The sequence below is a fragment of the Nicotiana tabacum genome, chromosome 11 (genome assembly GCF_000715075.1).
Source record: "Nicotiana tabacum cultivar K326 chromosome 11, ASM71507v2, whole genome shotgun sequence".
Lineage (NCBI taxonomy): Eukaryota > Viridiplantae > Streptophyta > Magnoliopsida > Solanales > Solanaceae > Nicotiana > Nicotiana tabacum.
Window position 1 is genome coordinate 134,629,932 of NC_134090.1, and position 13,266 is coordinate 134,643,197.

Genomic DNA, 13,266 nt, shown 5'->3' on the forward strand with positions numbered 1-13,266 from the left:
ATGTAGTTACCTTAACATCGATTGGTGCTTGAGTCTGAACCACAATAGGAGTAAGTGTGACTGCAACCTTAAAGTCATCACCTTCTTTAATAAGCCCGATCGACCCCTTGGGGTCCCATTCTTCATTTGTCTCTATTACATGTACACCATCACCTCTATGATCAAGGAGAGGATTGTTACGAACATTAGGTGCGACTTCTTTTGCCTGTATGACCTTGTTGTCAATTAGCGTCTGGATCTTATAATTCAATGTTCGGCACTCAGCAGTGGCGTGCCCTTTCATACCGGAATGGTACGCACAGGTTTTGTTCGAGTTGACCCATTTGGATAGATTTTCTAGTGCCACAGCAGGAACAGGAGTGACGTAGCTTGCAGCTTTCAACCTTTCATACAGTTGGTCGATGGGCTCGGCAATGGAGGTGTATTATCTGGGTGGCTTGCGATCGAAGTTGGGTCTTGGTCTTGGGTAATTTTGGCGATCTAGTGGTGCTTGGAAGTGGGATGGTTGGGAGTTGTAGGTGTGATGGACAGAGGCTGGTTGGGAATATCTAAGAGATGAAGGCTAATATGTAGGCGGTGATGCTTGGTATGTGGGTGGAGGTGTTTGATATGTGGGTAGAGGTGTTTGATATGTGGGTGGAGGTGTTTGATAGGTGGGTGGAGGTATTTAGTATGTGGGTGGAGGTGTTTGGTATACAAATGGAGATTTTGGGCCCTGAGCCACCATTACTGTTCCAACCCCTTTCTTATTTGATATGTAGCCTGATTGTAATGTTTTATTTGTGGCTTGCAGTGCCTCGAAGTTCGTTACCATCCCACTATTCATCCCTTCCTCAATCCTTTCCCTGAGTTTGATGATATCAGAGAATTTGTGATTTTTGATGACCATCAACCTCTCATAATATTGTGGATCATGTGCCTTGACGAAGAATTTATTCATCTGTTCTTCGTCCAGAGAAGGTCTGACCTTGGTTGCTTCCGACCTCCAACGAGTATCATACTTGCGGAAAGTTTCAGTGGGTTTCTTCTTGAGATTCTAAATGTAAAAGACATCGGGTGCATTTTCTGTGTTGAATCTGAACCGGTCCATGAAATCTGACGCCATGTTTACCCAATTAGCCCATTTCTTGGGATTCTGGCTGATATACCAAGACAAAGCATCCCCAGTAAGGCTTCTCATAAAGAGCTTCATCCGGATCTTTTCATCTTTCTCGACCCCGACAAGCTTGTCACAATAGGTCCTTAACTGAACCCTGGGATCACCTGTGCCATCAAACATCTCGAACTTAGGAGGTTTGTACCCCTCTGGAAATTCCACATCTGGATGTATGCACAGATCTTCATAGTTTAATCCTTCTATTCCCCTATCGCCCTCAACACCTTGAACTCGGCTTGTTAGCTTCTTGAGTTCTTTGGCTATGTTTTTAATGAGCAGGTCCTTCTCGGAGGATTCTAGTGCATAAGAGATTGGTTGGGTGGACTGTGGTATAGTTTCCACATATATGGGGTTGCTCCGATGGGTGCCAGGGACTTGGGAATAGTGGTGGTCATTGGTGGAGTTTTGTGGATCGGGAATGAGTGTGGTGCACTTTGGGGAGTGTGGTAAGTGGTGGTTGGTAGGTACTAAATTGGTTGGTGATGTTGTGGTGGTGTTGGTATTGGCAGTGGATTGATATTCTGGGGTGGAGTTGCGTATTGATTCGGTGCGGGAGGATTTTGTAGTTGTTGGTTTTGTGCGTTCTAAGGAGGAGTTGGGTTCTTTGCGTTTTGTTGGTGGATATCAAGGACATTGAGGGTGAGTGACAAGTTTGCCAAATTTCGGACCTGCTCAAGTTCTCCTTGTAGTTCTAGTATCTTTTGTTCCAGTCTCAAAACCAGGTCATTCGGAGCCGGAGTACTACGACCAGCTGAAGTCTATGCGTTCTCAACATTTTCCTTTCAGATCCCACTTAAGTCGTCTATCTTTGTTTTTCCTCTGTTTTTTGTATTGCTTGGAGGAGGAGGAGGGCCTCTAGATCTGGTGTGATATGCTGATGAGGCCAGTATGAGTGAACCAACCTAAGGGGATGGGAATAACAAAAAAAATAAAGAAAAACAAAAAAACAAAAAGGTAACAAGTCAGTGAGGATTCTAAAATGTTTACAGTATTTAAACACATATTGCAAAATATAAACTTGTATCCTAATTTGGGAGCCTCGTTGTGCCCGAGGTAGGCCTAGCGACAATTAAATTTGGAGAACTTCAAATGCCAATAAATGCTTCATTTCATAACATAAAAATAGACGAATCCCAAAATGGCACTAATATAATGATAAAATAAGTCACTACTGGCACTTGGCCTTATTACATTTTAGGAAAAGCAAGTAAATCTAATCTATTTGGTCCTAGAAGGACCTTCCCCAGATTCATCTTCCGGACTCCATCATACAGATCTCCCAGCTCGCGCAGTCCCAGCAGCAAGTAGGCTCTGGCCAGATGTCCTCCCTCAGCTCCCTCAGCATTCTGGCAGTTTTCAATCCTCTTTATGACTTTGCCCTCCAGCTCCACTATTCCTCGCTCCAGATATTCCAGTTTTCTGTTCGAAGTGATTGCCATTTCTTTCCATTCCTCGATCAACCTTACGTTCCTCTCATGTATTTCCTGATGCTCATTCTCAGAGTCGTGGACCCTCTTGCACAGCCTATTGTATTTAACTCGAGCTTCAACTTCCTCGTCTATGACTATGTTCCCTCGACCAGCCCTCGGTGTTACCATTCCTTTCAAATTATCCTCCAACCATGCCGGGTAGAGAGGCTCGCACCCTGCATGATATCTGTCTGGATCAACAGTGCTTTTCTCCACAATGATTTTGCAGTGCCACATGTGCTAAGCTTGGCACTTGTAAGGGACGTCGTCATCCTGGAAGTCTGCCCTGAAATGACTCATTTTGACGACCCCTGGTACAACTTGTTTTCTGCCTGCTTGCCTCATAACTCTCATAGGTACATATGGATATATCCCTCTCAACCCGATCAACACCAAGTGCGGATCATCCCTGGACCTGATAATAAACTCGTCTGTTGGTAACCATTCAACCATCAACTGCACCTGTTCCTTAGTCAGATTGTCGAAGAACTATGCCCATTTTATGGCGCTTTCCGGCTGAGCAAATCTGTCTGGAATGTAAGTCATCTGCTTAGGGTGATGGAAGGCAATGTGGTCGTTCCAAGCCCTTTGCGGAAATTCTTGACGATAGCGGCCCTTTTGGAGATGCACCAACAACCATAACTGCAGCAACAAATTACAACCCTCGAAATGCTTGACCCCTTTTTGATAGCGCTCTAGAGCCCTATAGATGTCGTCTATGATCATGTGGACTATGGTATATGTCTGTCCATTAATCCCTTTCATCAGAGTCTTGGCGACTCTGGCCAAGCTAGTATGGATTCTTCCCTTTTTCATTGGGAACACTATCAGGCCTAGAAAGCATACAATGAATACAAACACTCTGCGGTAGAAGTGACCCAGAGAAGTGAGAGAGATCTCATCATGGTAAGTGCAGAAATACTTGCTATGTCCATACCTCTCGTATGGATATTCGAAAGGTATGTAGGAATCCTTCAAGCACACTAGGTCTACATTCTTTTTCAGCCTCATCATCTTCAAAAATCCCCTGCCTGTACGGTTTTCTGGTACCGGAAGCCCAGGACTGTCCCAAGTCAACCCCGAAAGTCCTCCTATTTCCTCTAGAAGCGGTGTCATCTCTATGTCACCGAAACAGAACACGGCTCTTTCACTATCCCAGAATAAGGTGGCAGCCTCGATCAATTTGTTGTTTGGTTCGATGTCTAGCAAGGAAGGCAAGTTACCCAGGTACTTTTTCACATGTTTCTTGTCACTTGAGGAAAGGTCCTCCCACCAATCTAGCAGCAATGGTGGGATGTTGCTAACTATACCGAATCTGGGGACCTCGTGCCTCATTTTTTGCAAAACAAAAGGGTTAGACCTTACCCCACCTGACTTGACTATTTATACATTTATGATCAACATATCGGCATTTAGTTCTCCAAATTAATGCACAGAACGTGGTTGTGTCCATTGGGATTGTGGAAAACCCGATAGACTTTGGATAAGGCTTATCTTAAAGGATCATTATGTGGACAACATAACTGATCCAAATAGGTTCGACAATGATGCATGCACAATTTTAACCAGAGTAAGGTTTATTTGGGGTTTTAGACGGGTACCCTCAATCAGACAACTCTAGGGGGAAGGCACGGAACTGTCGACTGCACCGTTGATCGACTGGTTTTACCGCAAATAAGTCTTTCCGAATTTAAAGGTAGTAAAATAGGAAGAGCGCAACCACTCACTAAAGTGTTGTTATAGGATTTGATATGCACGAGTGGAATATGATGCGGAGCATGATTTATGCAGCAATTAAATAACATGTAGTCAAGTATTTTCACGTAGCAAAAGTAAATACAACATTTAACTAATTAAAAGACAGTTACAGGAAAAGAAAACAAAGAGACAAGTTAGTTTCAAGGCAATATAGAAACCATAAATGCTTGAAAAATAGACAGTTAAATTCAAATAAGGGAGAAGGGTACGAGATAAAGCATGCTTGGACTAATTTGTAAAAGACAAGTTCGTTATGGTAAGATCCTAAACAATTCCCAGCAGAGTCGACATGTTGTCGTGCCCCCTTTTTTCCCATTTGACGGGGAAGTTCGGGTTTCGACATTCATGGGGGGTAATAACTCATTTCCATTTAGGAATTGAGTATTTGGAGAGTCGCCACCTAACAGATTACGGTGTGTTAGGGCACCTAGAGTGATTAACTCTTGGGTTGGCCTGCATTATTAAAGATTAGGGTAAGGGCTCGAAGTAACCTCGAGGGGAAAGTGTTAGGCACCCGTCTTGGTCCACAACTGTGGGTCCCGGCCAAACTTATATTCACAAATTAGTCCATATAAACAGTTGAATCAAATAAGTTGCAAACATAGCACATTGTCTGATAAAACAAAGGGGAATTTTGGTAAAGGAGGGGTCCTAGGTTGGTTATCCTATAGGATCACCCCATACAATGTCTGATAAATACTCCTCAATGAGGGGTTACACGTGATATTAGCATGTAGTCATCATATCCCATATTTACCACTCTCATCCCTTTATTGGTCATGCAAAGCGAGTATTTGGTCAACAATTTCTATTGTGTGCTGCTACCTGTCCCTTCTTAATGGTCCCAGAGGGAGTTAGGAGATCTACCTATAGGTGGTTCTTGACGGACCCCTAAGGTTTTAAAGGTAAAAAATTCTAAGGCAACAATAAAAACACTTAGGACTTTCAGCACATAAATGGATCAATTAGAGGCTCAGAGTTTCCTCCTCAAACAAGTACATAAACAGCATGACTCAAGCACAATTAAGGGCTTTTATTAGACAGTGTCCTAAGACAGGATATCTAGGTTAATATGTAGAAACAAACAACTCAGGAGTAGTGACCCTAGCAGTTGCCTATGGATTTTTGAAAGCCTGTTAGGATCATAAAACATTAGGCAACAGAAACAGTTTTCAAAAATGCAGTTTTGAAAATGCCCTAAAGGCTTGCATATACGTAGAGTACTGATGTCTATATTAATGTAGAAACAAAGCATGTTTTGAAAAGGATTTCTGTAATACTTATAGGCATGATATCTAATAAAATTGAGGCAGTTTTAAAGAACTCATTTCAGGAAATATAAACCACTTAGTTAAACCAGTTTAGGATCGAACTAGGCGTGGACTAAGTTGATTTATTTAGACTAGTTTAGACTGACAGGCAGAATTGCGAGTGTTGTTCCCTATAGGCATTATATCTACGTTTGATACTGATTTTAAAGACTTGCAGGCATGGAAACATACTTGTTATAACAGAATCTGGATTAAGTCCTATAGGCATGGCATCTATTAGTTAATCTGATTTTAAGACATGATTATTTGGACCTATAGGCATAGTTTCTAAACATGACAAATTGTAAAACCTCATAAACATAATTTCTACTTGGTAAGGCAATCGAATTTAAGAATAAAGTCCTAGGAGCATGATTTCTATTGGAAAACAATCAGATTTAAACATAAAGTTCTATGAGCATGATTTCTAGGTAGTAGAGCAAACAAAATTTAAAAGTAAAGTCCTATGAGAATGATTTCTACTTAGTAGAGCAAACAGCTTTAAAAGTAAAGTCCGATGAGCATGATTTCTACCCGAATTACCCCATAAAACATGTATCTACCCACCCTTTTCACTAAATACCCCAATATCTGTTTAAAAGTTATTACAGACCAATGAATGAATTACATAAGTAAATAAAAAATCAAGAAGCTATTCTATATGGAGCCTCTGATTAGGCCCAGATTTTCCAAATCCTCCAATGGCCTCATATGCCTCAATTCCATAGAAAAAATCAGAGTCTAGGTGCGTCAAAGCTCCCTAAGGATCTCAAGGATCCTAGGAAGTGCTTACACCTAGACTTAGTAACCAAGATTGAACAAGTGCAGTGTGGAAGGGCCAGCCTCAGTATGCCAGAGTTCAGAGGGTTCTCAAGAGGATCCCAAGGCAGTACACATATTGGAAGGGGCAGAACTTATTGACTAAAAGTAGAGTGAGAAGTGATGGACATAAGTTGAAAAGTTTTAGTAGAAAACTGTATTAAAACAAAAGTCTACTTGGAAGTAATGTAGTAAAGCAATAGAGACTGTTTTTTAAAAAAAAAAAAGGATTGAAGAGATAAACAGAAGTCCAAACACCTTAGGACAGGTTTATACATAGACAATTCACAAAACCAAGTAAACTCAGTAGACACACAAGGGTCAAGGGGTTTGGGATACATAGAACACTTGACTGCAAACACATAACCCAGCAAAGGTCTAGGACTGGTTTAGACATGCTCAGAAATAGCTGACCCTGGCATAGTCACAAAACCAGATATGAAGGATACAACCAAATAGAGGGGTGATAGGGATTTGGGGGATTCATGGTGGTAAACACATAACAAGTAAGAGATGATTGGTGTAGACATACTCAAAAACAAACAGAGGGGTAACATACTGATCTAAAGGAAGGGGAGTACATAATAAGGTAAATATCAATTACGGGCTTCACAAAAAACCACAAATAGAAGCAAACTGGGAGCAAATGAACTGAAGCAGTAAGAAAATCATATTGTTGTTGGAACTTTGAATCGAAACTAGAACATATCAGTAAAAGAGGATAGTAAGCAGGGTGAAAGAACAAGAGAAAACAATGGTTAGCCTTGGCTTGTAGCCAGCTAACTTAAAGCAGTAGCAATTAGTACCAAAGAGAGAGTAGAAAGTTTGAGTGTGAGAGATAGCTTTGAACTAAGAGTTCGTGTGTCGTGCTAATGAAAGACTAGGGTCTTATTAGTTTGAAAGTAGGTAGTAAATAAGGTAAAAATCAAAGTCCATTAGCAATTAAGGAACTCAGAATCAATTAGTCAGGAAATCAAGGTAAGTACTCCCTTTAATTGAGGAGTTAACCTCAAATGGTAATATACAACAAATAAGGAAAGAAATCGTATAAGGCTGAACATACTAATTAAGGAAATATTTTCTGCATAGTACAGGTACACAATATGTAATAGAAGCTAGGTTCAACACACATAAATCAAGGAAAGACTTGAGCAATCAATTAACAGCATAATTGACCATAGAATAAGGTCAGAAAAACGTTCTACAAGGTAAAAATTAGTAGAATAATCATGTGGAATCAGTGAAAGATCAATGCCAAAGATTCAGGGATGCAAGAATAGGAGGTAATACTGATGTAGCATCACTCTATAAGAACAAACACATGGTAAGCAAAATCAGAATCCTAAGAGGTCGAGTAGGACAAGAATCACACATAAAATTAGGGATTCATGTAGAACATAGTCTGAATTAGTAAGCTAAGCACGATACAGGTAGGAGAAGTGAAGAATCAGAAACATTGGTGAACCAGATAAGGCAAAATCACATAATAGGCAAGGATAACCACAATTAGGAACCATAATAAACAAACATAGGGCAAAAAATCATAGAATCATAGAAACAAACAGGTTTACTGAACATGTTATCAAAACAAAACTCAGATACCCAAGGTTGGGGATAAGAAGTTAGGGTTGTCAACATAGACGAGTTGAAAAAGAAGTAAAAACATCGAATTGTTCAAGATATGCAAAGAATAGAAGTTAAAACATGAAGAATAGATTTAAACAAAGTGTAGAAAAAGTTCCGAAAAACCCCTAACTTTAAAAGAAAGTAAAACAACTTGAAATCGATGATTTTTACAAAAGAGGTTCGAGAACAGTGTAAAAAATAGAAGGAGCAGACGCGAATCACTTAAAAATAGCCCAGATATAAGAGATATAAACGAAAATCAGGGTTTCAAAAGAAACCCAAATAGAGATGGAAGAACCTGCTTAGAACTTCAAAGATCGTAACCAATATAGTGTGATTTTGCTCAAAATCACACCGGAGAAGCCATGCACAGCCAAAACAGCAACCCTATACATAAGTCGGCGTGACCCAGGGCCCTTGAAGGCCTCAGAGAAGATGAGTAAGGCAATGGAGGAGCCATTGGAGGCTTGGGGTTGAAGGGTGGTCGCCGGAGAAGACCAGAAAAGGGAGGCGGCTGAAAAGGATTTAGGGTTAGACTGATTGAAGAGAGGATATGAGAGCATCTGAAGGCGGCCGGCTGTAGAGAATGACTAGGGTTAGGGGTGTTAGGAGTTAAAAAAGGAAGGAAATGATATGGGCCGTTGATCTGAAAGATCAACGGCCATGATCTAACGGGTTTTGGGTCGGGTAAGTGTGTATAGGGTCTGGGTCGGGTAATTGGGTATGAAATCGAGCTGGGGTTGGGTTCAATTTAGGCTATAATTGAAAGCCAAATCTGGCTATAATTTAAATAGCCAATTTTCCCTATTTAATTTATAATAAGTAATAAACAATTTCTGAAAAATAATTTTCTATACCAAAATAATTTAAAATATGTAATTATTATTTTAAAAATATAGGGGCCAATTTTACACATGTAAAAATAATTACACATTATGTGGGCTAATATTGTAATTATATGCAATTTTAGCTTAAAATACCAAATGCAATTATAAAAAATGCATAAAAATATATATTAACCATATTTTGGCATAAGTATAGAAATTAAATGAATAAATCATCATAACAATAATTTGGAAAATAGTTATTGGGGATTATATGATTATAAGGGAAGGAAATAAATCAATTTAAATCCTTAAAATTATGAAAAAATTATAAAAACCCTGTGCATGCTTATATATGCATATATATATTATTTCAAAGGTATTTATGCATATAAACATATTTCCCTGTTGGTATTGATTTCCCCAATTTCCTTGGGATCTCCACTGTTGTTGTTGGTTAGGAGCATTGCCCCTTTGTCCTTGGTAATTGTTCACGTACTGGACTTCTTCACTTTGCTCATCATACCCATCATCTTGGTTGAAACCACTGCTACCTTGCTCATATTGATCCGGATTTCCTTGACTTTGTTGACCTCTTTGTCGCATCTTGTTGACGAACATGTTTACACCTTCCATAGCATTTACTTTTCTTGGCGCTTGAACTTGCTGCAATTGAGCTTTAGCCAACTGGTTCATTGTTGTAGTTAACTCTGCTATTGCCTGGCCATGGTCGTGGAGCTCTTTGTGCAGGTAAATGACAGTGGGATCACCCTGTGGCACATTAGCTCGACTTTGCCAAGCTGAGGAAGTATCAGCCATCTCATCAAGAATATCACAGGCCTCATCATAGGGAAGCTTCATAAAATTACCCCCTGCTAACTGGTTTACCACACATTGATTGGTTGTGTTTATACCCCGATAAAATGTCCGTTGAATCATTGCTTCAGTCATATCATTGTTGGGGCATTTCTTGACTATAGTTCTATATCTATCCCAGATTTCATGAAGGCGCTCATTTGGTTCCTGTTTGAATGCTAAGATTTCATCCCTCAATGCAGCCATATGTCCGTGAGAAAAACTTGGCTATAAACTTATCGGCCAACTCATCTCACGTAGTGATAGAATGATTGGAGAGTCTTTAGAGCTAGTCCAAAGCTTTCCCTCTAAGTGAGAAAAGGAACAATCTCAGTCTCTGTCACACCTCTTTTTTCCTACACCCGGGTAAAGGGGTACATTAGGGAGTTTTTTTCCAATTTAAAGTGACCAATCGAAACGGGATTATTTATTTATTAAATTCAGAGTCGCCACTTGGGATAATTTTATAGTGTCCCAAGTCACCAGTTCAAATCTCGAATCGAGGAAAAGATTGACTCTATATTACAGTCTGCGAACACAGAAATCCGGGTAAGGAATTCTATTAACCCGAGAGAAGGTGTTAGGCATTCTCGGGTTCTGTGGTTCTAGCACGGTCGCACAACTGTTATAATTGGCTTATTATCTGATTTTAGTACATTTTTGAAACCTAAGTGCATTTTTAACTTAACCGCTTTATTTACATTAAGGAAAAATTGCAACGTCATTTAAAATACGTCTTGAACCATGTCACATAAATGCACCCGCAGTTCTCGACATATTTTATCTAACATTGTTGAGATTTGGATTTGGGTCACATAAATGCGCACCCGAATTGGGGATCGAGGTATCACAACTACGTCACGGGAACCGTACCCGTAGCTATGATAATTTATTATTTGTCGCGCCTAAAGCAAACTAATTCATGTACTACTGGCAACATAATTTCACAATTCATTTTCTTTTTTTTTCATAAGCAATTAAACGAATATCATAATCCCAGAAATAAGGGGACAATGTTCGTACTGGATCTTGCCATTAAAGATCAGTAGAACTAATAATGTACTTAATATCCAAAATCTGAATAAAACTATTCCTTCCTCACAAGAATCTATTTTTCTAGTTTTTGGCTTTCGTACTAGCAGGCACCTGCATAAGTTAATTCAAAAATTTTATATTGTAACTAAACTGAGACATTAAATATGTTTCATATGAGCAGGTAATGTTGATCCATTGTCCAACAATCACATAAGTAAATAACGGTCAGATTTCACTTCAACCAAATATATTAGTCTGTGTAGTGTTTTATCAAATAACTAGGACGCGATTTAAACAACGCATTTAACACAACTATCTCTAAGTTTTATCAAATTAAATGATTCCTCTTGTGCAGAGACGTTCTCTATAAACCTAACTGAGAGTATTGTTCAGAACCAACATATCAATAACACTAGCAACCATACCATACGTTACCAACAAAAGCAACATCACACGAACCGAACCAGAATACATGAAGAATGATTGGCGGCCTTTAATACTCATTTTCAGCATCCAAATATGGCAAAGCACTCACCAAACAATTAGACTAATTCACAGGAACATTAAATAGATTATAGCACTTAATTACCACATATTAATTATTAGATCAAAGAATAAAAAAACAGAGGAAAGTTGAAATAAAACCTCAGCTTCTTTTATTTATGAAGATCAAGCCAACAAACAGAAACTTGGCGGCAACCTCAAACAAACGACAATGAATGAAGCTCGAACGCGGCCTCGAACTCGACTCTTGGAGCTACTGTTTTTGTGTGATTTTTGGGTTGTTTCGAGCTATTATTTCAAATGGATTTCATGGTGGTGAGGGGATAAAACAGTGGTGTTCTTGAATGGCTCTAATGGTGAAGAAGATGGGTTTTCTTTTATAGATGGATGTAATAGGCTATGAAGGATTTACATGGTGTTCTATATAAAGATTCATGAGATTGAGGCCATGGTGAGTCCTTTCAATTTCAGTGTGCTATGTGACCCCTAAAATGGGGTGAGCTACGGCTGTTTTTCAAACGGAAGAGCAACCATGGGTTTTTGAGGTGGCTTCTCGATTTTTCTTCTTTTTGTGTATGCGTGTGAATTCCCTTTTTCGAAGAAGGGAGGTCGTGGCTGAATTTCTTTCCAAAAGAGAGATCTGCCGCTATTGATTTTTTGGATGGAGAGGAAGGTCCCTTTATTTTAGGAGTTAGGGATTATTTATAGAAGTAGAAATTAGGTTAGGTCAAATAGGAAATTGGCGTGGGCTCAATGTTTTGGGCAATTTGAAATTGGGCCTTTTCAATTAAGATCGAACAAGATTAGCCCCAAATTTCGTATTTTTTCTTCTAAAACAAGATCAAAAATACTACATCATTTATTAATTAATTCTACTTAAATAAAATAACTATTAAAATAAGACTAACCGTTAAAACAAAACTATTTTTTTGGTATTTTTCAAATATTATACTAAAAGATAAAAATGGAATTAGATTAAATTATTGCAAAATTAAAATAATATTCCTAAAAACAAAGTGGCACTATTTTTGTATTTTTTAATTTTATGTAAAGTAGATAAATTAAAAGTAACTAGATAAAAATGTTAATTAGCTAAATAAAAGAAAATATTTTTGTAATTTTTAATTTTGTGATAAAATAAAATAAAAGAGTAAAAATTAGTTGCAATAGCTATATTAGGCCTAAATTAAATATTTACATGCTAAAGTATAAAAAATCTTGGGAAGGGTCAAAAACCACATGTCTACAGTCTCAATGCATCCTCCGACACATTAGTTCGTTTGCTTCCCTAACAGATATCCACAAAGCCCTTTAGATGTTTATATGCATTCTGATGGGGAGCACTTGTGAAGTACTCTCGTTGCTCCAATAAAGTCAACATCACATTTGTAATCTGGAAATTGCCCGCCCGGATCCGAGGTGGAGCAATTGCACTTGCGCACCCTTCATTTGGAAGCACCCGAGGAGCCACTCTTGGAGGAGCTAGGGGAGGGTCTGGAATGTTATCATTGGCCCGGCGGCCTCTTCTTTGAGCATGAGGTACTAGAGGTACCTCATCTTCACCATTATCATCTACCTCCTCCTCCGGGATAGTACTTCCGATAGGATCATTGTTTCATGTTGTACCTGAAATGATTAACTCACACAAGTTAGTAAAACAGAAGGAAAGAAAAACAAGACACAAAAATAGTCAGATAGATAGCCAAAGCCGTTTATCTCCCCGGCCACGGTGACAAAAAGTGATCGGCTCCAACCCTGTACCACTATCGAATGTCAAGAGTGGTCGATGCAGCTTTTACCCGAAAGGTCGGGATCGAATCCACAGAGAGCTAATATTAGTTTGGAATTGGGTTTCTATCTAATCTAGCTATGCGTGATGTTCTTAATTGCACTTCCAATTATGCTTTGTT

At 39.0% G+C, this 13,266-nt stretch overlaps 1 protein-coding gene across 1 annotated transcript; it reads right to left on the minus strand.

Annotated features, from left to right (window-relative positions):
* Positions 1-7,760: 7,760 nt before the first annotated feature.
* On the minus strand, positions 7,761-12,038 carry LOC142166021 (uncharacterized). The gene is made up of 4 exons (XM_075224422.1): positions 11,498-12,038; positions 9,360-10,173; positions 8,494-8,674; positions 7,761-7,817 (listed from the first exon to the last, which is right to left on the minus strand). Exons 2-4 carry the CDS (start codon positions 10,022-10,024, stop codon positions 7,761-7,763), a joined length of 903 nt encoding a protein of 300 aa, XP_075080523.1. The 5' UTR covers positions 10,025-10,173; positions 11,498-12,038.
* Between the last annotated feature and the right edge of the window lie 1,228 nt (positions 12,039-13,266).